We start from the raw sequence: 24,468 nt of genomic DNA on the forward strand, positions 1-24,468 counted from the left end.
CTTATCAGTCCAAAAAATATCTAACACCACAAAGTAATAAAAGAATCCTTCTCTCTCTTCTTCTTCTTCCTCAGAGAGAGAGGAGCAAGAAGCTTCAAAAGATCAAAGCTTAATCTTTTCTCTCCCGGGAAAATTAGTTCCCCTTTTTCGAAACCTTCATCTTCTACTAGCCAACAAAATCAATCAAAGGAGGCAACCTTTTTTTTTTCTTCAAGTTCTTCTTGCTAAACCCTAGCTAGCTTTGTTCTAGAGAGAATTCAAGAATTCAAGAAGCAACAACTTTTTGAAGAAAAGGATGAGCAGCCTTGAAGAATCCTTGAGATCTCTGTCGTTGGATTTCCTAAACCTACTAATCAACGGTCAAGCTTTCTCCGACGTGACTTTCAGCGTTGAAGGTCGTTTAGTCCACGCTCACCGTTGCATCCTCGCCGCTCGGAGTCTTTTCTTTCGGAAATTCTTCTGTGGGAACGACTCACCGCAAGCCGGGACAGGTATAGACCCGACCCGACATGGGTCTGTACCCGCTAGTCCAACAAGAGGCTCCACGGCCCCAGCTGGAGTTATACCAGTGAACTCAGTCGGCTACGAGGTGTTTCTGTTGCTTCTTCAGTTTCTTTATAGCGGACAAGTCTCGATCGTGCCGCAGAAACACGAGCCGAGACCCAATTGTGGCGAGAGAGGATGTTGGCACACGCATTGCTCAGCTGCTGTTGATCTCGCTCTTGATACTCTTGCCGCATCTCGTTACTTCGGCGTCGAGCAGCTCGCATTGCTCACTCAGGTTCTCTCTATCTTTCTCTGCCTTCACTAATTTTAATTTTCCATGCACATCAAAAGGAAACAAAATTGAAAAGTTCTTTTTTGGTTCTGCTTCTTCTTTTTGATTTTATTCTTTCATGAGTTTGGCTTAAATTTATTAAATCACAAAACCCTTTTGTTTTGATTGTTTTCTTTCACTGTTTTGGCTTAAATTTGGTATATCACGAAACCCTTTGATTTCTTTCACGGGTTTGGCTTAAATTTAATTATTAATTTTCAAAACTCCTTGGATTACAAATAACATGTAAGTATATATGTCTTAAACTGTTTTCGTTCTTGTCTTAATTTCATGTGTGTTTTTTTTGCATCGAAACCATCTTCATCGGTTAACTTTCCGAAAGTAGAAGACGGTGGTTTTGGTTGCACGGAAGATAAATTTCCTAAAAGTAGAAACTTTGAAGAGCTATATGTTTTTGTAGTTGGATCTATTCATTCGTTGGTTTTAGTTTCTTATCCAATTCCACTATTCCCTCAATTTTCCTCATTTGGAGATTTCGGTGATAATCTATATAGATAAGGAATAAAACCTACTCCACCATCAAAAAATCCATTTGAGATGACAAGCTAAGAAAGCTAATTAATAGAAACAAAACCATAACCTAAAAAAGGAAATTATAAACCCACTTGTGGAAATTATGTCGGTTCTTTGGAATTATATCAAAATAAACATACTTATCAAAATAAACTGTTTTGTATGATTGGCAGAAACAATTGGCAAGCATGGTGGAGAAAGCCTCTATTGAAGATGTGATGAAGGTCTTAATAGCATCAAGGAAGCAAGACATGCATCAGTTATGGACCACTTGCTCTCACTTAGCTGCTAAATCAGGACTCCCACCGGAGATTTTAGCAAAACATCTCCCCATTGATGTTGTAGCCAAGATCGAAGAGCTTCGTCTCAAATCTTCCATAGCTCGCCGTTCTCTAATGCCTCACAACCACCACCATGATCTCAGCGTAGCTCAAGACCTTGAAGATCAAAAGATTAGAAGGATGAGACGAGCTTTGGATTCATCAGACGTGGAGCTTGTGAAGCTGATGGTTATGGGAGAAGGACTCAATCTTGATGAGTCACTAGCATTGCATTACGCTGTTGAAAGCTGTAGTAGAGAAGTTGTGAAGGCTTTGCTTGAACTTGGAGCTGCCGATGTGAATTATCCGGCAGGTCCCGCGGGGAAAACACCGTTACACATTGCGGCTGAGATGGTCTCTCCCGACATGGTGGCTGTTCTGTTAGACCACCACGCTGATCCTAATGTTCGGACAGTTGGTGGAATCACTCCTCTTGATATCCTTAGAACACTAACGTCGGATTTCTTGTTCAAGGGGGCAGTTCCTGGATTGACTCACATTGAACCGAACAAGCTTAGGCTTTGCCTTGAGCTTGTACAGTCCGCTGCAATGGTGATATCTCGAGAAGAAGGAAACAACAGCAACAATCACAATAATGATAACAATACCGGGATGTACCCTCATATGAACGAGGAGCACAATAGTGGAAGCAGTGGAGGGAGCAATAACAATTTGGATTCAAGATTGGTTTATCTCAATCTAGGAGCAGGTACGGGTCAGATGGGTCCGGGACGTGATCAAGGGGATGATCATAACAGTCAGAGGGAAGGTATGAGTCGGCATCATCATCATCATGACCCGTCTACAATGTATCATCACCATCATCAACATCACTTCTAGTTCCTTATTGGTCTATATATCTCAACCATTAATTAAGACTCGGAAATATATTTTTATTAAATTTAGTTCTTATATATCTTCTATATATATTTTTGTATATGGAAAATGATGAGGACATATAAGGAGATGCGTTATATGATTAAAGACTTAGGTTTATTAATTTTTAGCTGCTCTAGAGGAGATTGTATCAATTAATTAATCATTTTGCCATCATTTAATTCCTTATATTTCTACCCTAATTTCTTCCTAGTTCATATTCTCTCATACTAAGGCACTTTCGAATTTATTTTGCTGAATTAGCCGAACTCACTAGGTACAACAATAGTAAGTATATGTTATATGCACGAGGAGGTCTTCCGGTGAAGATAAAAATAAAGAAAGAAGAGAGATGTTCTGTCTGGTTGAGAATTGCGGTTGCTCGAAATGTTTGAACCTATCACAATAATAATAGTTCTACATGATTTTGTTTTATTCGTGATTCGAGAACTGTCGTTTAATTGAAGTTTTTGTATGTATTTGCATCAGCAATGTCTAATCGCGTATATAAATAAATATATATAATCGATATATTGTCTCTTTTTCTTACCCTTTGAAAAGTTTCGGTAATTACTAAATATTTGATATGTGGCTGTGTTTGTCCTATCGTCGTTTAAAACGATATGAAATTATTATAATTATTTGTTATTGACGTCAAATATCGCTGGTATAATAATTTACGAGTGGTTTCACATGCACAAAATTAGGCTTCTGAATTATTGCGGACATATTGATCTTGAAATTTTATAATATTCAGGAATCATTCCTAACTGAAATTTTCATCGTATTATTTATCAAAATTGAAACATGAGATGATATATCATCGTAACTTCTAATTGCTTTTTTTTCTCAAATTTGTTTGAAAATATATTTGCTTTAACTTATATAAAAGAATATAGAGAAGAGAGTAAAACCTTTTGTTCGTTTGTACAAATTAGAAATAATTTACAGTTGATTGTAAAAGAAAACGTTGGGTTTTGACAAAAAGAAATTACAGTATAAAGTTAAGAGGCTAATATGGGGAACAAAGACAATAATTAAGAGCTTTAATAATGAGGATTTTGAATTGATTGGTAAACTTAGAATGGAAGCAATCAGTCTTTCGTCTCTAACTTAAAATTGAAACATCAAATCTATTGTCGTGTAAAGATTAACACAACGAGATTGGGACATTACATAAGGAAACACCTGTGATCATATTAAAAAAACACACACATATAAAGAGAAACAAATAAATAAAAATAGAAATGAAAAAAAAGTAGAAAAGCCAATATTTATGGGAGTGTCAACGTCACCTCTACAATGTAGAGCCCAATCAAATCCGATCTAGTGTCTTCGGTCAGTGTTTGTTTTTTATACTTCGCTTTCATCTCATATAAAAACTTTTTTTTGGCTGTATTAATTATTTCCCCTTCCTATCTTTTTCCCACAAATTTATTTTTTTGGCCTGTCTATTAGCTAGCAACTAACATGAGATATAATACTTGAAAATGTAATAACTACTGAATTAAAAATAATATAATAATAACGTTAAACCAATTATGAAATTTAGAAGTCATTTATATTATCAATATGAACAGCAAAATATTCACTTTTGAAAAGAAAAAAAAAAAACTAAATATCATCAATATGAACAGCCAAATATTCACTTTTGAAGACTAATATATAACTCTGAGTCTCTGTAAGCTTTTTACTTCGTTATGTAGAGACTATGGACTATGGAGTAGTTAGACATGGTGCAACATTGTAAGGGTATGTGGGACGAAGGAATCCATATAGATCAAATCTTTCTTCAAAACACAACACTAACAAAGTTACAATAAAGAAGTCGATTGGTTTCAAATCACAGCTTTGGGATATATGCGTGAAAGAATCATTATTGGAACAGAGCATATAAGATAAGGTAACGATTATGAAAGATATGTTAAACAACTTAAAAATCCAATACAAGGCTGGAAAAACAAAACTTGTTTAAAAGCTTAATAGCATCTTCTCAGTGTTATGCACACAGAATCTCTGTAGAAGAGCTAGGTCATTTCTTGCGAGCCAAAGCTGCAGCAATTCCACCAGCTATGAGGCCAACGGCAGTTGCCGTGATCCCTATCCCAATAACACCATCTGCACAAATAGGACCAATAAAGTTTTACATCAGATATCATTTGTTCAGATTTGGTGAAAAAGGATTCAAAACCGCTTTCAATTTTACCCTTTGCGATCTTGTCTTCAATGGTTTTCTTCAAGACCAAAGCTTGCCTCCAATCAGGTTGAATCTATAGACAGAAACAAACCATTAAAAAAAATAATCAAGAAAGTAGATAACATCAACACCTCATGGATGTGGGGGAAAAAAAGTAAGAACCTGAATACAACGTTCCACGAGGTGCCTGCTCTTAGAGTAATCTCCAGTCCGGAAATATCCAACAGCAAGAAGATAAAGCTTCTCTCGGTCTTCCAAAGGAGGGCTACTGGTTGCTAGAGAAGCTGCAACAAAAACACAAAAGGGTTGTTGGTCAAATTCTCTAGTTTACACTTCACACCACACCATGAAAAGGTAAAAGCTTTTTACACCATTCATTAGCCACAAAGCAGAGAGTTTGACAAAGGAGAAAGTAAAACCTTCGAGCATGTCAATACCACGCTGGATATCTTCAGCTTGACGAGAATGAACAAGAGCCCAAGATAAACGCATAATGCTCTCTTTCTTCTTATCTTCAGAGTCACCATTAGTAGTGGACTCCTTCACCTCCTTCTCACACCCCTTAAGCATTAGAAAACACATGAAAGCTATATCATACATTTGGTAAAAAAGTTCCACAAAAGATCATGACTTTGACTTAAAAATCCAACCTTTAATGCAAAATAAACGAATTCCACGGGCAAATTTTGATTCCCCTTATGATATTGATTACGAGAATTTTGAACATTTAGGGTTTGTTTCTCTAGTAACGATCATCGAGAAATCAAACTAATTTCGTAATCCTAGTAAACAGTTCTGTAAAACTCGTTGGTGATGATGTCTCTTCTTATTCGAAAAACAGAGAAAGAAGAAACTTACAGCGATGACATCTCGCTCGCACCATGGGATTTTATCGCCGCCGGAGAAGAAGGAACCAATGGAGTCGAAGAAATTTCCCATTGAACCCATTTTGATGATTGTGAATTGAGAGATTGAGAGCCGATCCAAAACAGATTATTTCTTAAAAATATCTTCTTGACTTCTCTCTCTCTCGAGGGAGAAGAAAATTCTTATTTTATTTTATTTTAATTGTCATAATACCCCTGTTGTTTTGGGATTTTTAGAAATTCGTCTTTATACTTATGTTTGGTAAAGGAAATAGCCCGCAGAACAGTAGTGATTTGACTTTCTCTGCTGTTGTTGTCTGTTGATAGGTAAAAAAGAGTAAAGTTACAAAGTAAAAAAGAGTAAAGTTACAAAGTAATGGATAGCTTCTCAAACACACAAGTTGCACGTTTATATACCCCCAAAAAAGCAGTCATAAACAACTAAACAAGGTTGTTTTGAGATTTGTGCATAAGCTACATAATCAATATGTTTAGTTCAAGAGTCAACAAGTAAGAAACTAATATAATGTCTAGTTCAAGAGTCAACAAGTAAGAAATTATGCTTACCTCTGCATCCTGAAGTAGAGTATCATCAAGAACAAGACCATTTGAGTGAACCTCCTTCTTCCTAATGGAAGTATTGCTTCGTTTTGGCAGCCACGCTGACTGAAAATTTTGAAGAAGAAATAAAATTTACACCAATACAGGTTGTAGGTAAGATTTTGAAGAAGAAATAAGATTTACACCAATACAAAATAAACAAAAAGGTTTTCATTGTAGACAGTTACTGAAACAACTATTAAAGGGGAACTGGTTACCGTGGAAGGATCCTCTTGGATTATGCAATTGGCTGCTCTCGGAAACTTACTGATGTCCATCATCAGGTTTTCTCCCACTTTCTTTTTCTGACGTATCATCACCCATCCATTGTTAAAAATTCCTAAAATATATCCATTATGATTTACATATTTTGTATCTAATATCACTTTTTTTCTATAGAGATATTTCTTTAAAGGGAAAATGTATTACATCTAATTAAGTATTTTCCAACTAATTTCACCGATAAGATATATATGATTATTAATATGAGAGTTACAAAAAATGTGATAGAATATGAAATTTACTAAAATATGTAAGAAGATTCACCAAAAATACATTTATTAGTTATTTTGAGTATTAATTTTTTTATTTAATATAACATATGATAGCAAATTCAACCTAATCAAATTAATATCATAGTTACATAATATGTGATACAATATGAAATTTTATAAAATATGTGAGAAGGTTCATACATAAATACATTTATTATTTGTTTCAAATATAAATAGTTAATATGACTAATATATATGATATGAATTTCAAGCAAAACAAATTATAATTATATATATATATATTAATTTCTTTCTTTAAGAAACATATACTTTAGTTACTGATGGTTTTGGTAGTGCTTTGGAATTGCACGGCTGCTTTAGTAGAAGTGAAGGAGAGGATATGTGATTGAATATCGTCCGATAGTTCCATAATAATATCGTACGGTTGTTTATATTTTTTTATTAATTTGTGATTATGATATAATCATATGTATATATATATATATATATATATATATATATATATATATATATATATATATATATATATATATATACTTGATTTGATTGTTTGATATATATTGAGTATTTACATTAAAATCTATACTAATATAAATTGTAGGTGTGATTGTTTATATATGGCTGTAAATTAGTTATTTTGTGTTCTTTAAAATGTTGAATATATATAGTTATTATTATTCACAATAAAATATTGTTCATTTTGTTATGAAATTCTTTTTCTTTTCCAAAATAGTGGATGAAGATAACAAATTCTATGTTGTTAAAAAATTCCTAAAATATCTCTTCTTGACTTGACTCTCTTTCGCGGAAAGAAAATTCTGTTTTTTTTTTTAATTGTCATAAGACCCCTGTTTTTTTGAGATTTTTAGAAAATCGTCTCTATACTTATGTTTGATGAAGGAAATAGCCGCAGAGAACAATAGTGATTTTAACCCTAGATTTTGCTCGGTATGAGAGTTTGTTTATTTGATTTGTGGGATTTTGTGCATTTGGAATTCGGTCAGCATATCATTGTGGCTCAACTTGTTGCGTCTGAGGGTAAGTGCAGGCTATGTAAACGGGTCTAGAATCATATGAATCTATTAGCTTGCTTCTTTGAAGAAGTTGTCTCTAGTCGTTGGATGCTACTGCATTGTGATGATGCGTGGATGATGCCAGATAAAAGTGGTGGAGTTTTAGAAGGGTATTAAGGAAAAGAAATTGGATTACACTGGACTGGGCTGGATTGATCTGGTTCATGGATCTTATGGAAACCAAGGAAGAAAGAAGAAGATGAAAAATGGCTTTGGAATGAAGACAGCCATGCTGGCTCACACAGTTTCTTCAGGGGTGTGATGTTTGGTTTTGAGAATTCTCTGATTCCTTTAAGTTGAACTCAAACAATTTGGTTGGTTGGTTGGTTTTAAGAATTCTAACTTTTAGTTGTTGTGTATTTCTCCTCCATCGACATTGTGTCGTGTTTCAAAGCTTGTCTGTCTCTGTTTTCTCTCGTATAATATGAATATAAGCAGCAAAGTAGTCGCATTTTTGAGCCAGGAAGAGGAGAACGTGAGAGATAGCTACTTGTTCTGCTGTGAGATATAATTATATATACACACACTCTTCCTGAGATGATCAATAATAATAATTACATGAAAGACAAGAGAACTACTAACTTGAAAACAGAGGAGAAGGAGGAGGGTTTGGTTTTAGTGAGAAAGAGAATTATTTGTATGTCGTCATATATATTCTTAATTATCACTTTTAGTAGTTTAATTCCAATTTAATTAGTATCTTCTTCGAGTTTGATTTGTATGTAACATCAACCCCACTGACTGCAGCAAAGAGAGCTGACATAACTAGTGCCACAGCTGCCCAAGTGAATATGGTTGGACCCGAGAATGAAAAAGTACTAGCTAGCTAGGTTTTTGCTCTCATTCAAAAGCCCATGGATGCTCCTGGCGCATCTCTTCTTCTGCTTCCAAGTCTGTGGCATCGTATTTGATGTTGAAGATTTCACGAAGTTCAGCGACTGTTTTATTATTCATCATGCGGGCGACTGTTTTACAAGTAAGGTCAAACAAGCTTTGGATCTTTAGCTCATCAGCAGCCATCATGATCTGGAAGAGCGTGCTTTGATCGACTTCCATGAACTCAGCCTCCCACTTCCTGAGATGATACTCGCCCGACGAAGAAACAGCACCGTCGACGAGTTTCTTGCAATACTCAATCAGTTTCGCGAGGATCTTGCCTTTGACCGGGACTGCTGCTTGTTTGACGTCGTGACTGTCTTTAACAAGAAGAGGAGCAGCTGGCGTCAGTATTTGGCGTGCGGTCGCTTCATCAACCTCAAAGATTTCATCATCGGAGCTCTTCAACACAATCTTCTCCTGTTCGAGATTAACAAAAACATTAGGGTTTTCCTTTTTAAAGGGTTTTGAAGTATGATGGCAAATTTCTTTATGGTAAAGGTTTTTTTTCTTTCTTTTCTAGCTGCTCTATAGGACCGAGACCGACCCTTTTTTATAGTCTAATAATAGACGGGGGTTTTGTGAAGTTTCCTTTTCTTTTTTTTTCCTTTTTTCCTAATTAGTAGCGATAATCTAATCGTCGGTCCGATTTAAGCCCATCTCCCATAGTGATTTTGACTTTCTCTGCTGTAGATAGGTGATGGCTTTAGTTGTGATTTCAAAAAAAGATCCTCCGAGCATTAAAAAGATTGTTACATTATTTACTCTTCTTCTCAGCTTGAGATATCAAACACAACGAGATTTTTAAAAGGGTAAAGTTACACAAAACAATGCATAGCCTCTCAAAACTTTCTTATATCTTCTGCTCGGCTATTTTGTAGCAACACACACAAGTTGCACGTTTTATATACCCCCCAAAAAAAAAAAAAACAGAATATTTTCAGGTTTTTTTTTTATGTAAAGATCATTCATCGCTAGTCTCAAGGGCTGATTGTAACACTTCTTCTAGATACTTTTCCGCAGATGCAAACTGTCTTTTCTTGTCTTCGATTGCTAGTGCAGCCAGAGCTTTGTCCTGTTTGAAGAAATGAGGTAAGCATATCTGAACCGGGACTAGCAAGCAAATGTACCAATATAACAAAGAGCAAACTGATAATGCAGATCAATGCAGGCTTTGAGAACAAAAATATGAAGATTACCGGAGGTAAATCCTGGTAGCTTCTTAGAGTATCAAGTACAGGTTTTGTCATCTTCTCCAATTCCTTCCGGTGCTCTGCCATTTCTACCAGCTCTCTGTGGCTGATCTTTGGAGTGTAGCCAACACGATTGAGTAACATCTGCCATTAGAACCATTCATTTTGACTTTGTCAGATTCTTTCAAAGAGCCAAATTCTCCATATAATCACAGCAAACCACTAAAAGCAGATTAGCCACCAAAAGCTCACATTATGCTAAAGTTTTTTTTTTAATAAACTACTTTTTCTGCATCATATGATAATGATACGTAGCTACTGCAGTTCTTATACGATCTAGATATTTATCAGAGTGTGTGTTTATGATATTACAAACTTAAAATAATTTTATCCCTAGAATCATATCTTTGAATTACTAGCATCCCTAAACTAATCCAACCTGTTTCAGCTTGATAAGAGTTTGTTCCAGTTTTTACATAAAAGTATATGATTCTTAAATTGCATAGATCTGAATCTCGGTTTACCTATATTACCAAATGAGAATGTAAAAACTGAAAGAAGAAGGCGTTTACCTCATACTTCTTGTACTGCTGTATGTACTGTTCCTCCTTCACTGCCATTACTTCCAAATTTGTTTTCCAATTCTCCATCTGTGATTCACAAGGGACTACATCATCTTCTAGCTGCGCAAGGATTCTGTAACATCTCAAACAGATAAAGTAAGATAAGTCCCTTCTCAAAGGAAAAATTTCTCTGTTTAACATCCCCTAACAAAAAATGGCAAGGTTTACATGTGCAGCATCAGCGAGATTATATTAAAATTTCAATACATATGTTTCTATATTACACGAATCTTACTTCTTCAAATACGTTAGCCTCTGTATCGCTTTCCTTGTATAGTCAAGAAGAGCATTGGACTCCTTTTGTGCTTTAGCCCTTTTCTCCTCCACTCCAGTCTTCCTCAGAGAAATGTCTCCCATTGCTACAAGAAAACTATACACATTTCTTCTGCATCAGTTTACAATTCGAGATAGCAACAAATCTAACGAGAGAGAGAGAGAGAGTAATAACAGTTCAGTCACCTGCTCAGTTCAGTGTCCCGTATGTTCAACAAATTAGCCACATTTGCAAGCACTTGAGCTGAAGAGACCACATTTGACGGTAAACTCTCTTGTGACATTCCTGCACTCTCCAATATCTCTCTAATCCTAGCCGCTACATCAACAAAACACACCCAATGTAAAAATTTTCCCCAAAAAAAACCCAAACTTTATATCAAATCATAGAGATAACGTTATCCAAAACAACAATAACAGATCAGAAACTGAGAATGCCCAAAACATGATTTTTATAATTCGAAGCAGCCAAGCGAGCAAATCAGGAGAGATAAGGAGGATTACAAAGCAAGTACCTTGAGCACGGTACTCTGAAGCTTTTAGACGAAAATCGTTGGCGACAATGGTGGCAGCCTGAGACTTAGCTTGAGACACGGTGGCGAGATTATACAGATGTGTGATGCTCCGATGAGTGTACTCGAAATTGGGGACTTCTTTACCGGCGGCTTCAAACTGAGAAGTGAGCCAAGATTTCACTTCCGAGATCCGGGCCGCGTCAGAACCGCCTTTGGCTTCACTCACCGCCGAGAGATCACCGGTGATATCGCTCATCGTCTCTAATCCAATTTGGGGAAAGAAAAAAAAAAGGTGTCTTCGCTCTCGCTTCACACTGTTTCGGATCAAACAAAGAAGAATGCAATTGAAATCGAGTGATTCAAACTAAGACGAAACCTGTCACAAATTTGAAATTTTTGGGCGATGCGATCGCGTTTGTTCAAACCCTAATTTTTCCAAATTTGGGAAAGCGAGAGAGAGAGTATTTGTGTTATTGGCGGATTTTGAATTTATCGGTTAGTTTTTTTTAAAAAAAGATGGAAAAAAAATCACTTAATTAACTAAGAATTTTACTAGTATTTACGTTTGGTTGTTGTGTCTCTTGTTGTAAAATTTTAGTAAATTTTTTTAGAACTGAGATGGACTGTAGTAAATTTTTAGTGGTCTGAAATGGTTTGAAATATTGGGCTATAATTAATCTTCGGAAGAACTAATTTAGTGATATTTATCTTGAGGAATTGCGATGTATAACCAATAAAAAAACTATAATTCATTGTCTAACCATTCTAACCATCAAACTACAATATTTTTTGTATTATATGTATTAATGACAGTTGTGTCCTTTTTGTTTTCTTCTTCTTCTTTTTCATTATTTCTTTTATTTTATTTTTCATCCCCATTTGATTTAATATATATATATATATATACTACTACTACTAAAGTTTTCATATGAATTATTTAATCTATGCAATTTCATTTAAAAACAAAGATCTTTTTTTGTTTATACTATGATTAGTGTTTTTTTAAACAAACTAATTTGATTATGATAAAGTCTCTTATTATATAGAACAAAACAAATATTCTATTCTATTCTATTTTAAAAAAAAATATATATACAAATTTTGAATTTATTTTGACTTGTTTTAAACATATGTTTTGGTAAAGTCTCTTATTATATAGAAAAAAACAAATATTCTATTCTATTCTATTTTAAAAAAAAAATATATACAAATTTTGAATTTATTTTGACTTGTTTTAAACATATGTTTTGGGCTTGAAAAATGTTATTACTCAAATGGACATTTTATAAATTCTCTTAAGTTGTATTTCTTAGATTATAATCTTTATTTTTTGTTCAAAATTTTTTCATAATTATTACCACTTAGGATATAACGTAAAATACTCGGTATGTGATTAGTTTGGTCGTTTGAGTTGCTTTTATTATATCTCTTAGGATATAAATTTCTTAGTCGTTGTGCGTTTAAATTGTTTGTTTGGGTTCTCTATGTTGTATCTTTTAGGGTATAGCATTTTTATTTCAACATCTGTTTAACTCGACAATGGTTAGTGTTTAACTCGATATGTGTTTAACTCGATAGTTTGGGTTCTCTATGTTGTATCCCTTAGGGTATAGTGTTTTTCTTAGGAAACTATTGAACTCAATATATATGCTATTTTCATATGTCGTATTTTTCTTAGTAAACAACTTGTTTCATACATTACATTTCACTTTATACTATTCCATTTATGTGTTCTATTTAGGTTTCATATGTTGTATATATAGTTCTTTGGAAACGACTTGTTTTGTATATTTTTATGTTGTTTATACTATCCCATTTTGTGTGTTCTATCTAGATAAGAAAATATTGTAGTTATAAACATTTTTTATTTTGTTTTATTTTTGATTAATTTATGTTTCCAAAAAAATAGTATAGTATACTATTCTATTTATATATGTTCTATATTGTATAATTTGTATCTAACTACAAACACTATTTGCTATTATAATTTTTTTATCTGATTTAAAAAATTCAAATTACATTTTATGCAGAAAAAAATCTTCAATTTTTTAAGATAGATTTGAAATTTTGAATCATTTTATAAATAGTATAAATGATCCACAAGAATATGATGGGGTAAAATTTTTTTTTTATAAAAGAACACTAAAATGGTAATTTCTCCTACCCTCTATATTAGTTTCTTAATTCTTTCAAATATACTGCTATATTCTTAATTATATTAGTGATTTTGGTTATACAACAAATTGACCCATTTATCATTCACATGTATGTGGAATCACCATCAACATCTAAATTTTTTGAGATTTTTTGTATATAATGAAAAAATAAAATGTCTTAATGCGTTGAGGAAGTTTAATACTTGTCTTAACTGATTTGTATGTGTCTGTCTTGTTTTCTAATCTTCTATCAATTACAGTATTATATACTTTGTCTACTAGATAGTTGTCCCGCGAGACGTGAATAATGTATTTTTAGTTGTTTATATTTTTTTTATTAATTTGTGATTATGATATAATCATATGTATATATATATACTTGATTTGATTGTTTGATATATATTGAGTATTTACATTAAATTCTATACTAATATAAATTGTAGGTGTGATTGTTTATATATGCCTGCAAATTAGTTATTTTTTTGTTCTTTAAAATGTTAAATATATATAGTTATTATTCATAATAAAATATTGTTCATTTTGTTATGAGAAATATTTTCTTTTCCAAAAGAGTGGATGAAGACAACAAGTTCCATGTTGTTAAAAATTCCTAAAATATATCCATTATGATTTACATATTTTGTATCTAATATCACTCTTTTTCTATAGAGATATTTCCTCAAAGGGAAAATGTATTACATCTAATTAAGTATTTTCCAACTAATTTCCCTGATAATATATATATGATTATTAATATGAGAGTTACAAAAAATGTGATAGAATATGAAATTTACTAAAATATGTGAGAAGATTCACCAAAAATACATTTATTAGTTATTTTGAGTATTAATTTTTTTATTTAATATAACTATTGATATATGATAGCAATTTCAACCTAATCAAATTAATATCAGAGTTACATAATATGTGATAGAATATGAAATTTAATAAAATATGTGAGAAGGTTCATACATAAATACATTTATTATTTGTTTCAAATATAAATAGTTAATATGACTAATAACATATGATATGAATTTCCAGCAAAACAAATTATAATTATATATATATATATATATATATTAATTTCTTTCTTTAAAAAACATATACTTTAGTTACTGAGGGTTTTGGCAATGCTTTGGAATCGCACGGCTGCTTTAGTAGAAGTGAAGGAGGCTCAACTCAGATAAACCAATTCCAGATCGTTCGTTCATAAATTGAACTCTCAACTTCATCACAGATCATCGGAACCAAAAATAAACGAACTGAAAAGTGAGAAATTTATTAATTATGATTTACATATTTTGTATCTAATATCACTATTTTCTATAGAGAAATTTTCTTAAATGGCTTTATAGCATCATAAAACTGAAAATGTATTACATCTAATTAAGTATTTTCCAACTAATTTCACCGATAAGATACATATGATTTTTAGTATGAGAGATTAAAAAAAAATATGATAGAATATGAAATTTACTAAAATATGTGAGAAGGTTCACCAAAAATACATTTATTAGTTGTTTTGAGTGTTATTATTATTTTTATTTAATATAACTATAAATATATGATAGCAATTTCAACCTAATCAAATTAATATCATAATTACATAATATGTGATAGAATATGAAATTTAATAAAATATGTGAGAAGGTTCATACATAAATACATTTATTATTTGTTTCAAATATAAATAGTTAATATGAATAATAACATATGATATGAATTTCAAGCAAAACAAATTATATATATATATACTAATTTCTTTCTTTAAAAAACATATACTTTAGTTATTTCTCTATAATTATTTATAATTTATATATATTAAATATTTATAAATTATATATATATATATATTAAAATAGACTTTAGTTTTTTAGTTAGAATCAAATGAAATTAATGTAATAATTATATCATGTTAATTATTTCTATTAAAATACAGAAATAAAAGAGAAAATCATTATTTAGATAATATGCTATAGAAATTAAAGAATAAATTGAACATCTATCTTATAATGTATAATATCAAATTATATTTTGTCTTAAATCTAAATCTAAATAATATAATGTATTTCATATAAAGTCAATTGAAAAATATACTAAAGATATTAAAGAGAAAATAACAAATGTCCTAAGAAAAGAATGTCAAATAGTAATTTCTTAGACCTTATCAAAAAAGAACCTTACTATAAGATAGTAATAATAATGATTTTTTTAATATTATTGATGTTACACTCCAGTTTTTTAAAATATATATAATGTGAAACACCATTTTACAAACCACTAATTATTTTCACAGCAAACACACATTTTTTTGGTTAAAACCAAAATATATAAAATCTGTCTCTATCTCTCTGATTTGTTCTTGAATATTCTATCTTCGCCACAATTTTTCTTATTATTTCCTATTTGATTAATCTTTTTAATCAAAGGTTTTAGTTTGATCCACATGGGCTCAGTTTTGTGTTGTTTTCGCGATCCAGATACCACCAGCGGTACGATGGGCAACAATAGAACCCTCTCCCAAGAGTTTCAGCTAAGGGAAGACATACTGGAGGAGCAAAGACTTCGCCGTCAAGCAAGGAAAGAATCAGCCAAATTCGACCATAGTTGACCATTGCTTTCATAGGTTCTTGTTAACTATAACTAGTATGAAAAAGTCTTATGCAGAGTTGCGTATAAAATAATCTATATAAACCACCCATTAATTAATTATCAAATTTGTTTTAGTTTATGTTAATATACAAAAAGAAACACAAAGTTTATGTTGGGATACAATCCAAATCTCACATCAAAAGTTTGAAGGAATTATCATTAATATATAAAGAGTTAGGGTCAATCCACTAATTGTCAATTAGTTAATAGTTGGAAGCCCAAGATAAACTCAAATTTAACCGTTTACAGTTTTAAAAAACAGAAAAGTACAGATTTTGACATCAAAACGTGATACAAATTAATTTCTACACACAAAGAGAGTTAAAGATATAAACAAGACGAGATTAAACCAATGCATCGGTATGTAACTTGTGAATCACTGAGCTCGTCTTTGTATGTGATCTTCATGACTTGCCCTGTCTATAGTCCATAGTATCACACAATCGGGTCTTTGCTCGATAACGGAGAAAGCTAACAATAGGGAGATATCAACAAAAAAAAGTTTTAAGTAAAAACAAAACTTTGCTCATAGTTCCTAGAATGAATGATCCCATGTATAAAAGTACTTGCTTACTTGTTTTTCCTCGAGACTGTACTGCTTGAGAAGTGATTCCTTCTCGTCATCATTCAAAACCTGATGTCTTGGCCTCAAGACATGTTTTGTTACGTTAACTAGCAAATCGGTTATCTAACAACACAACAAGCATCAACCAAGATGTTATGAACCAACTGTGATAATCAAGTCGAACCAACACATGACCTAATACCACTACAAGAAAACATGGTGAAATCCTACCAAATTTCCTTCGAAAATATTGGTAAGACAAATTTCCTACCAAAAACTTACAATTATTTTACGAAAAACAGTTGTCGAAGGAAATTGAGAGGAAAATTCCTACCAAATATAATCGTGAGAAATTCGTAGGAAAATTCCTACAAAATTCTTTCAAAACATAAAATCGTAGAAAAATTAGTAGGAAAATGAAACGAATTAAATAAGAAAAGAAGAGCTAGGAATTTGGTAGGAATATTTCTTTCTAATTTCCTACGAAAAATATAGTGAAGATATTTTGTAGGAAACTCGTAGAAATGTTTCCTACCAAATTTTTATGAAATATGATTTCTTTCAAATTTCTACCAATTAGTGAAAGCTTCTTATTGGCTAATATACTGAAACAAGGATTGCACTATCCACCGTTGATATATTGAATCCAACGGCCTATATCTTCTTCTTCCTTTTCTCTTCTACTCCTATGTCTCTTCTACTCCACTGATGAAACACAAGTTCTTTACTTTTTGTTTTGAAACACAGACTCATGTTGTCAATTTCAGTCTTGTGACAAAAGAGATGATGATGAACAAAGAATTCACCAGTATTTTTCGAGCCGTCGTTCACCACCATCATATCTCGAAGCTTCCGCTGCCGTTCACCACCATATCTCGATCCTCTACAGCTGTGGGTTCGCTCGATGCCACGATTTCGATCTATTACCTTAGTTTTGTTTAGTTTTTTCATTTATTTGAGTTGATGGAATTGATCGATTTCATATTCGATGTTTCTGTGTTTTTGTTTGTGTTTCAGATTTGGATCTGTAAAGTTGTAAGGTCTTTTGCTGCTGAAAGAGGGTTTGACTGAGCCGACAACCTCTGGATCTGGTGAAAGAGGGTTTGCCTGAGCCGACAACCTCTGGATCTGCCGTGGTGGTTTCTACCGGTCCGGTTTGAAAGGTCTTTTGCTCGGAGGTTTTTTCGAGGCTTCCAGTGTTGGTTGGAGGGGATAGATTCTCAATGGTGGGAACCGGATTCTCTCGCCGTGTCTTTCCAAGCCGCCTTGTCTACCGCAAAGCCGTGGCCTTGAATCCGCCGGAGCTAATGCCCTGACTTTCTGCCTCCGGTTATACAGCAAGATCCGAGCCTCCGATATGATTCCGGCGAGTTTTCCCGATTCCGTTTTGTAATTGAGTCCTCGTTGTAATCGGCCCATCCCTAGCCCATTAAGGGATATTAATTTTAATATATATATATATATATATAAAAAGTTAAAATTCTATGGATCGTAAAACTGTATTTGGGAGTATATATTGTTTCAGTTGTTAATAAATTTTGAATTTATAAAATTGCAAAACTAACTGGAAACGAGGAAAATTAATTGGGGGTTTGATCTAGAAAAATAGAATAAAGTTTTGGTAAGAAAAAAGAATGAAGTTTTGGTAGGAAAATAGTATTAAATTTTTGAAGGAATTTGGAATGAAATATTGGAAGGAAAACTAAAGGAGATAATTAGAAGAAAGATAGAAGGAAACAGTTGCCATTGAATATATCGAAGGAAAATAGATGATATTGTCTTTCACTGTTCTTTCTTTTTCCTACGAGATTTCCTTCAAAAATAGTTTCGTAGGAATTTTGAAAGATATTTCCTTCCAAATTCTCACTAATTTTGATTTCTTTCGGGCTATTTCCTCTTTCATTTTTTGTAGGAAAATGGTAAGAAATAACATTTTCTTACTAATTTCCTTCTATTTCTACGGTAGAAAATCGATCATCTTTCTTGTAGTGTACGGCTCAATATAAGTGATATATACCTCAAATAACTCAACCTTAAACGTGAAAAACTCAACGGTTTTTAGAGCTTGATTTGTTATATGACCTTGCAGAACCAGTATCAGTCCATTTATACTTTCTCGGTTAAGTACATCTGCTGCAATGACTCGCATTTCATTGACATTAACCGTACCAGTTCCACAAAACAAAACCGCTATCTGAAATTCAAATCATAGAAAAATTGCTCTATGATTGTCACCGAGTAGCATTGGTTACGGGGGTTCAAAATTTAACATGGACCTATGAAGACTTTAGGGTCACTCTTGAGTTATCAAAAATAATAAAAAACAAATTTAAAAAAAAAAACTTAAAAGTAGGATGAATGTGAAACAATTTATTATTATTATTAATATGAGAGTTATACGAGATGTGATAGAATATGAAATTTACTAAAATATGTGAGAAAGTTCACCAAAAATACATTTATTAGTTGTTTTGAGTATTAATTTTTTTAGCTAATATAACTATAAATATATGAAAGGAATTTCAACCTAATCAAACTAATATGAGAGTTATAAAGTATGTGATAGAATATAAAATTTAATAAAATATGTGAGAAGGTTCATAAATACATTTATTATTTTTTCAAATATAAATAGTTACTATGACTAATAGTATATGATAGGAATTTCAAGCAAAAAATATATAATTATATATACATATATTCATTTTTTCTTTGAAAGACAAATACTTTAGTTATTTCTCTCTAAATATTTATACTTTATATATATTAAATATTTATAAATTATATATATACATATTTAAATATACTTTAGCTTGTTTTAGTTATAATCAAATTGAAAATAATGTAATAATCATATCATGTTAATTATTTCTATTAAAGTACATAAATAAAAGATAAAATCATTATTTTGGATAATATGCTACACAAATTAAAGCATAAATTGAACATCTTATAATGTATAATATCAAATTATATATTTTTAATAAAATAATATAATGTATGTCATATAAAGTCAATTGAAAAAAATACACTAAATATATTAAAGACAAACTGACACATGACGCAACAAGATAGTATCAAATGACAACTTCTTAGAGCTTGTCAAAAGAGAATTTTAGGGGGTGTTATTGGATTCTAATTTATAAAGAATGTTGACTATCATCAAAATTGAATAAATTAATAAAAGATTTTTAAACATTGCTAGAGAGTATTATATTATTTTGTTGATTAGTTTTCTAATATCTTGTCAAATGCTTCCAAAAATTTCTATAATTTTATAATACTTTTTATGACTATATTTTGTAAAGAAAGTATATAAAATAATGAACCAATAACATAATAATTAAATTAATTAATAATAGATACTTTTGTTTTAATTGAATAACACAACCTTTTTTATTAACTTTATAAAATTCTGAATCCAGTAAACTAAATTTGTTAAAATTTTAAATGACTTTTTACAAATTACAAACTAATAAAAATATACTTTAACAGAGTTTAACAAAATCTTGATCTATTAACAACAAATTATACATAAAATTTAAAGTCTTTTAAAATTCTATAAAAATCTCAAATTAAATCATTAACCCCCACTTAATATAAGATAATAATAATAATTAATTTTATTGTTTATTGACGTCACACTCCAGTTTTATTAACTATATATAATGTGAAGCTCAATTTTTCAAACCAACGCCTCTGTCTCTAATCTCTCATTTGTTCTTGAATTTTATATTTTCGGCACAATTTTTTTTTTTTTCCTATTTGATTAATCTTTTTAATCAAAGATTTTAGTTTGATCCACATGGGCTCAATTTTGTGCTGTGCACGCGAACCACCAAATACAACCAGCAGTACGATGGACAACACTAGCACCTTCTCCGCGGATGAGCAAGAGCTTAAGAGAAAGGAAGCCACACTGAAGGAGAAAAGACTTCGCCGTCAAGCCTCCATGGGAGGACCAGCCAGACTCGACGAAAGTCCATAGTTGACCATTGCTTACATATGTTCTTGTAAAGTATAAATTGTAAGATAAGTCTTATGCAGAGTTGGGAATAAATTAATCTATATGAACCATAACATTAATTAATTATCAAACTTGTTTGGTTTATGTTAATATCAAAAAGGAAACACAAAGTTTACAGTTTTAAAAAAAAACAGAAAAAGTACAGATTTTGACATCAAAACGCGATACAAATTAATTTCTACACACAAAGAGAGCTAAAGAAATAAACAAGACGAGAACGAGATTACCCGACGCACCGGTATGTAACTTGCAAATCACTGAGCTCGTCTTTGTATGTGATCTTCATGACTTGTCCTGTCTCTAGTCCATAGTATCCCACAATCGGGTCTCTGCTCGATAACCGAGGAAGCTAACAATAGGGAGATATAAAAAAAAAAACGTCTCTAAGTCAAAACAAAACTGGCTCATAGTTCCTAGAATGAATGATCACATGAACAAAAGCACTTGCTTACTTGTTTTTCCTCGAGACTGTACTTCTTGAGAAGTGATTCCTTCTCGTCATCATTCAAAACCTTATGTATTGGCCTCAAGACATGTTTTGTTACGTTAACTAGCAAAGCGGTTATCTAATAACACAACAAGCAGCAACCAAGATGTTATGAACCAACTGTGATAATCAAGTCGAACCAACACATGACCTAATACGGCTCAATATAATATATACCTCGAATAACTCAACCTTAAACGTGAAAAGCTCAAAGGCTTTAGAGCTTGATTTGTTATATGAGTATCAATCCAGTTATACTTTAAGAAAGAAGGGGAAAGAAGAAGAGATGAAAAAGGAAGAAATGAGAGAGAAGAAGGAGAAGAGCATATTCTTGAAGAAGGAGGCGCTTTATACCCCCAAGAGAGGCGGGTCCGTCTTTCTCAACGCCCAACCGCTATGACTTTGCGCTGCGGACTTGGCTCTTTCGGTTTTTATGCTTATCTTCTTCTTCTCTCCACCTCACCCCCCGGTTTCTTATTATTAACGCAGCCCGCCGTTTTTTTCTTTTTCTTTTCTTTTGTTCAACTCTCTATTAAAGATCCTTTTCTTTGGACTCTCTCTATATGCAATTCTCTATNTTTTTTTTTTTTTTTTTTTTTTTGGCATTAGCGGTTTTAATTTGTTTGTTGGTTTGTAAAGTAAAGAGGAAAATATAGTTAAAAATTAAGCCAAAAAAGCTTTTATGAACATTAATTTTCTAAATCTGGATTGGATGGTGTAATGAACTTTTGCCAAGAAAAAGAGAAATAAAGAGAGAAACAAAAAAAACGTTCATTTAACAGACAACTACACTACCTTTCAAGGCTTTAAAATGATGCTTATATATTGAATGCTATACATATAAAAAAGACGACAAAAAAAGAGATTAGGTTTGGAGTTACAAACAAAGAAGTGAAAAATTTAATCCGATCAAGTCCTGCGAGGAAGAGCTGACTCTTATCCTTGTTTACTTTTAAGCCAGACCATAAGGTGAAATCAAGGCCCGGCTCTAGAGGTGTGCTGGGTGTGCCAGTGCACCCGGTCCACTCATTTTTTTTTGGTGAAATCATCAAATGTTTTAAAAATGCTACAGAGATGAGATAAATAAAATATGTGAGAAGATAAATAAAATATGTGAGAAGGTTCATAAATACATATTTATTATTTTTTCAAATATAAAAAGTTACTATGACTAATGATATATGATAGAAATTTTAAGCAAAACAAATTATAATTACATATATATATATATATTCCTTTTTTTTGAAAAACATATACTTTAGTTATTTCTCTCTAAATATTTATAATTTATATATATATATTAAATATTTATAAATTATAGATATATTTCAATATACTTTAGTTTGTTTTAGTTAGATCAAATTGAAAAATAATGTAATAATCATATCATGTTTAATTATTTCTATTAAAATACAGAAATAAAAGAGAAAATCATTATTTTGGATAATATGCTACACAAATTAAAGAATAAATTAAACATCTTATAATGTATAATATCAAATTACATTTTGTCTTAAATATAAATATAAAATAATATAATATATGTCATATAAAGTTAATTGAAAATATCCAATAAAAATATTAAAGAGAAAATGACAAATGTAATAAAAAGAGAATGTCAAATAGCAACTGCTTAGAGTTTGGTAAAAGAGAACCTTGCTATAAGATAGTAATAATAATTAATTGTTTTGTTTATTGACGTGTCACACTCCAGTTTTTTTAAATATATATAATGAGAAACACAATTTTTCAAACCACTAATTATTTTCAGCAAACACACATTTTCTGGTCCAAGGTTTAAAAACCAACCCCTGTGTCTCTAATCTCTCTCATTTGTTCTTAAATTTTGTATCTTCGGCACAATTTTTCTTTTTATTTCTTCTTTGATTAATCTTTTTAATCAAAGATTTTAGTTTGATCCACATGGGCTCAAGTTTGTGCTGTTTACGCGATCCAGATACCACCAGAAGTACGATGGGAATCACTAGCACCTTCTCCGTGGAGGAGCAAGAGCTTCAGTTAAAGGCAGCCAGACGTGAGGAGCAAAGACTTCGCCGTGAAGCCGAGAAAGTTAACGCATTGGTCAGACATGAATCAGCCAAATTCGACTAACGTCCATAGTTGACCATTGCTTTCATATGTTCTTGTAAAGTATAGATTGTAAGAAAAGTATTATGCAGAGTTGCGAATAAATTAATCTATATGAAATGACCAACAACATTAATTAATTATCAAACTTGTTTCAAAAAACAGAAAAAGTACAGATTTTGGCATCAACACGTGATACAAATTAATTTCTACACACAAAGAGAGCTAAAGATATAAACAAGACGAGATTACCCGACGCATCGGTACGTAACTTGCGAATCATTGAGCTCGTCTTTGTATGTGATCTTCATGACTTGCCCTGTCTCTAGTCCATAGTATCGCACAATCGGGTCTTTGCTCGATAACCGAGGAAGCTAACAATAGGGAGATATAAAAAAAAAAAAAAACGTTTTTAAGTCAAAAAAAAACTGGCTCATAGTTCCTATAATGAATGATCCCATGTACAAAAAGCACTTGCTTACTTGTTTTTCCTCGAGACTGTACTTCTTGAGAAGTGATTCCTTCTCGTCATCATTCAAAACCTGATGTCTTGGCCTCAAGACATGTTTTGTTACGTTAACTAGCAAATCGGTTATCTAACAACACGACAAGCAGCAACCAAGATGTTATGAACCAACTGTGATAATCAAGTCGAACCAACACATGACCTAATACGTACGGTTCAATATATATAAAAGATATATACCTCGAATAACTCGACCTTAAACGTGAATAGCTCAACGGCTTTTAGAGCTTGATTTGTTATATGACCTTGCAGAACCAGTATCAATCCAGTTATACTTTCTCGGTTAAGTACATCTGCTGCAATGACTCGCATTTCATTGACCTTAACCGTACCAGTTCCACAAAACAAAACCGCTATCTGAAATTCAAATCAGACAAAAATTGCTCTACGCTTGTCACTTCAGTGACAACAACATACAAAGATAGGACTTTTCAAGAGGAGCCAAGAACAGAGAAGCTAGGTTAAAACTTAAAAGTAGGATGAATGTGAAATGTTTTTTTTTTATTATTTCTTAGCCCTACAATTTACAAGTAAGTGTTCATCAATTAACGAACTGATTACTGCTAAGTGCTAACTAACTCAACCACCAAACCAAATATATACATATTTCAACATTCTAGTTAGAGATCTATAATCTTTTAACAACATCTTTGGTTTTTTTTTTTTTTTTTTTTTTTTTTTTTTTT

General features: G+C 31.8%; 7 protein-coding genes and 1 long non-coding RNA gene across 9 annotated transcripts in view; 2 read left to right on the plus strand and 6 right to left on the minus strand.

The window, feature by feature from the left end:
- On the plus strand, positions 1-2,744 carry LOC104785247 (regulatory protein NPR5). The gene is made up of 2 exons (XM_010510423.1): positions 1-781; positions 1,525-2,744. The coding sequence occupies exons 1-2, from the start codon at positions 296-298 to the stop codon at positions 2,509-2,511; spliced, it is 1,473 nt and encodes a 490-aa protein (XP_010508725.1). The 5' UTR covers positions 1-295; the 3' UTR covers positions 2,512-2,744.
- On the minus strand, positions 4,380-5,763 carry LOC104785248 (mitochondrial fission 1 protein A-like). The gene is made up of 5 exons (XM_010510424.1): positions 5,603-5,763; positions 5,164-5,305; positions 4,907-5,028; positions 4,754-4,817; positions 4,380-4,665 (listed from the first exon to the last, which is right to left on the minus strand). Exons 1-5 carry the CDS (start codon positions 5,690-5,692, stop codon positions 4,580-4,582), a joined length of 504 nt encoding a protein of 167 aa, XP_010508726.1. The 5' UTR covers positions 5,693-5,763; the 3' UTR covers positions 4,380-4,579.
- Positions 8,639-9,510, minus strand: LOC104788829 (SKP1-like protein 1A). Its single transcript, XM_019245182.1, has 2 exons — positions 9,499-9,510; positions 8,639-9,094 (listed from the first exon to the last, which is right to left on the minus strand). Exons 1-2 carry the CDS (start codon positions 9,508-9,510, stop codon positions 8,639-8,641), a joined length of 468 nt encoding a protein of 155 aa, XP_019100727.1.
- LOC104785249 (AUGMIN subunit 1) lies at positions 9,411-11,760 on the minus strand. Its single transcript, XM_010510425.1, has 6 exons — positions 11,279-11,760; positions 10,950-11,082; positions 10,726-10,860; positions 10,440-10,563; positions 9,874-10,011; positions 9,411-9,749 (listed from the first exon to the last, which is right to left on the minus strand). Exons 1-6 carry the CDS (start codon positions 11,532-11,534, stop codon positions 9,639-9,641), a joined length of 897 nt encoding a protein of 298 aa, XP_010508727.1. The 5' UTR covers positions 11,535-11,760; the 3' UTR covers positions 9,411-9,638.
- Positions 16,411-19,714, minus strand: LOC104788830 (DNA-directed RNA polymerases IV and V subunit 5B-like). The gene is given in 4 exon segments (XM_010514610.1): positions 16,411-16,560; positions 16,664-16,777; positions 18,672-18,848; positions 19,685-19,714. Coding segments are annotated over 4 exon segments (471 nt in total).
- Positions 20,364-21,607, minus strand: LOC104785250. Its single transcript, XR_767339.2, has 3 exons — positions 21,346-21,607; positions 21,134-21,247; positions 20,364-21,030 (listed from the first exon to the last, which is right to left on the minus strand). It is a non-coding gene; the product is annotated as an uncharacterized LOC104785250 (long non-coding RNA).
- Positions 22,946-23,347, plus strand: LOC104785251. Its single transcript, XM_010510426.1, has one exon. The coding sequence runs from the start codon at positions 23,092-23,094 to the stop codon at positions 23,278-23,280; it is 189 nt and encodes a 62-aa protein (XP_010508728.1). The 5' UTR covers positions 22,946-23,091; the 3' UTR covers positions 23,281-23,347.
- LOC104785253 (DNA-directed RNA polymerases IV and V subunit 5B) overlaps positions 23,366-24,468 on the minus strand; it is a 2,064-nt gene continuing 961 nt past the window's right edge. The window contains exons 2-4 of one of the 2 annotated variants that reach the window (XM_010510428.2): positions 23,978-24,139; positions 23,739-23,852; positions 23,366-23,630 (exon numbers count right to left, since the gene is read on the minus strand). In XM_010510428.2, coding sequence (XP_010508730.1) covers positions 23,505-23,630; positions 23,739-23,852; positions 23,978-24,139 — 402 coding nt within the window. In that variant the 3' untranslated portion in view covers positions 23,366-23,504. Of the gene's footprint in view, positions 23,631-23,738; positions 23,853-23,962; positions 24,140-24,468 lie in introns of both variants that reach the window. The other variant, XM_010510427.2, reaches the window with a different exon arrangement.

The sequence above is a fragment of the Camelina sativa genome, chromosome 5, assembly GCF_000633955.1.
Source record: "Camelina sativa cultivar DH55 chromosome 5, Cs, whole genome shotgun sequence".
In the NCBI taxonomy this organism is placed as follows: Eukaryota; Viridiplantae; Streptophyta; class Magnoliopsida; order Brassicales; family Brassicaceae; genus Camelina; species Camelina sativa.

Coding starts and splice junctions, on each gene's coding strand:
- LOC104785251 (XM_010510426.1), top strand. CDS start 23,092: ATGGGCTCAAGTTTGTGCTGTTTACGCGATCCAGATACCACCAGAAGT.
- LOC104785247 (XM_010510423.1), top strand. CDS start 296: ATGAGCAGCCTTGAAGAATCCTTGAGATCTCTGTCGTTGGATTTCCTA. Junction 782..1,524: donor AGCTCGCATTGCTCACTCAG/GTTCTCTCTATC, acceptor TATGATTGGCAG/AAACAATTGGCAAGCATGGT.
- LOC104785248 (XM_010510424.1), bottom strand. CDS start 5,692: ATGGGTTCAATGGGAAATTTCTTCGACTCCATTGGTTCCTTCTTCTCC. Junction 4,818..4,906: donor TCGTGGAACGTTGTATTCAG/GTTCTTACTTTT, acceptor TTCTGTCTATAG/ATTCAACCTGATTGGAGGCA. Junction 4,666..4,753: donor TGAAGACAAGATCGCAAAGG/GTAAAATTGAAA, acceptor CTATTTGTGCAG/ATGGTGTTATTGGGATAGGG.
- LOC104785249 (XM_010510425.1), bottom strand. CDS start 11,534: ATGAGCGATATCACCGGTGATCTCTCGGCGGTGAGTGAAGCCAAAGGC. Junction 11,083..11,278: donor TTCAGAGTACCGTGCTCAAG/GTACTTGCTTTG, acceptor TTGTTGATGTAG/CGGCTAGGATTAGAGAGATA. Junction 9,750..9,873: donor GCTACCAGGATTTACCTCCG/GTAATCTTCATA, acceptor TTCTTCAAACAG/GACAAAGCTCTGGCTGCACT.